General features: G+C 60.7%; 1 protein-coding gene across 2 annotated transcripts; it reads right to left on the bottom strand.

The window, feature by feature from the left end:
- On the bottom strand, positions 1 to 1,240 carry RPS21 (ribosomal protein S21). 2 transcript variants are annotated; one of them, XM_010841872.1, is made up of 6 exons: positions 1,213 to 1,240; positions 903 to 965; positions 762 to 825; positions 551 to 622; positions 125 to 180; positions 1 to 48 (listed from the first exon to the last, which is right to left on the bottom strand). In XM_010841872.1, the coding sequence occupies exons 2-6, from the start codon at positions 950 to 952 to the stop codon at positions 39 to 41; spliced, it is 252 nt and encodes an 83-aa protein (XP_010840174.1). In that variant the 5' UTR covers positions 953 to 965; positions 1,213 to 1,240; the 3' UTR covers positions 1 to 38. The 2 variants fall into 2 exon arrangements, with proteins under 2 accessions (XP_010840174.1, XP_010840175.1); XM_010841873.1 differs by lacking the exon at positions 1 to 48 and having other exon boundaries at positions 121 to 180.
- Positions 1,241 to 1,246: the final 6 nt, after the last annotated feature.

Raw genomic sequence — 1,246 nt, 5'->3', positions numbered from 1 at the left:
ATTTATAACAAGTATTCCATGTCCGGGATGCTCTTCAGTCAGAAGTTCCTGGAACAAAAAAGGACATTAAAACCTGGTTTCTGAAGCATCCTAGGCCCCAGTGCCCAAACTCCAGTCCTCTTACTTTGAAACGATGCCATCAGCCTTGGCCAGCCGGAGAATGGAGTCATCTGACTCGCCCTAGGGAAAAAAGCAAGTTGGGACCAGCTGCTCTTCTAGCCAGAAATCCCGCCCAGCTGCCCACTGGTTGGACCAAGTGGAGACTAGCTAGCAACAGGCAGACCGTCGACTCTACAGTGGGGGACAGGGTCTCAAGGAGGTCCCTGTGACAACCGAAAAGCTCCGAGGTTTTCCAAGGTGGGGTGGCCCTTTTTTTGGATCCTGAGCGTCCTATTTCCACCCCCAGGAAGAGGCTGGCAACCAGCACAATCTGAGCCAACAGGCTCCAGTCCATTTCGCCAACAAACCCGCTCAGGCTTGGGGACAGCGAGGGGGACGCTATTCCGGTTCAAAAGCCCACAAGGTAAGCGCGAAGCCCCGAGACACACACCATCCTGCGAATGGCCCCGCAGATAGCGTAGGTTTTAAACTGGCCGTTAAACCTGCCCGTCACCTTGTCAACCTAAAAATTGAAAAAAGGAGTCATAAAGAGGTGCCCAAGCATCTTCGGGTCGAAACTTGAGGTTTGGAAATCAACGTGCAAGTCCGCCCGACCTCGCCCCCCTCACCCAGCGGGTAGGCCCTGCGGCCGCCCAGCTCACCTCGGCCACGTTCATCTGGATGGACGCGTGAGCCTTGGCGCCGGTGATACGGTTGCTGGCGGAGCTGCGGGGGAAGCGCAGTGAGCGGGGAGATGTAGGCTGGGTGTGGGGGGTTTAGGGGCAGGAGAGGGGGACGCTCACCATTTCCGCGGCACATACAGGTCCACGAACTCACCGGCGTCGTTCTGCATGTTGAGCCAGCGTCTGCGGGACCCCAAGGCGGCTTCGTGAGGGCGGACCGTGTCCGCGCGCCCCTCCCCAGCCCAGCCCCGACCACCGCGCGCTAGGCTATGTTCCCGTCCCGATCCCGGGCCCAGCGCCGTCCCCCTACCCCCCGACCGCGAGCCCTAAAGCCGTTCTCCTGCACCGGTCCCAGACCTCGTGCCATCCTCCCTCCCGACCTCGGGCTCCGCGCCGTCCCCCTTGCCCGGACGCCGGCCGCGCAGCCCACCTGATGGCACCACGATGAGCTCGAGCGCAGAAAG

The sequence above is a fragment of the Bison bison genome, unplaced genomic scaffold (assembly GCF_000754665.1).
Source record: "Bison bison bison isolate TAMUID 2011002044 unplaced genomic scaffold, Bison_UMD1.0 scf7180017864167, whole genome shotgun sequence".
Taxonomy (NCBI): Eukaryota; Metazoa; Chordata; class Mammalia; order Artiodactyla; family Bovidae; genus Bison; species Bison bison.
This window is presented reverse-complemented; position numbering and strand designations above follow the sequence as displayed.

Excerpts from the sequence above, each read along its gene's own strand:
- RPS21 (XM_010841872.1), bottom strand. The coding sequence starts at position 952 with ATGCAGAACGACGCCGGTGAGTTCGTGGACCTGTATGTGCCGCGGAAA. Across the intron at positions 826-902 it reads CTGTATGTGCCGCGGAAATG|CTCCGCCAGCAACCGTATCA; the intron begins GTGAGCGTCCCC and ends CTTCCCCCGCAG. Across the intron at positions 623-761 it reads TCCAGATGAACGTGGCCGAG|GTTGACAAGGTGACGGGCAG; the intron begins GTGAGCTGGGCG and ends TTCAATTTTTAG.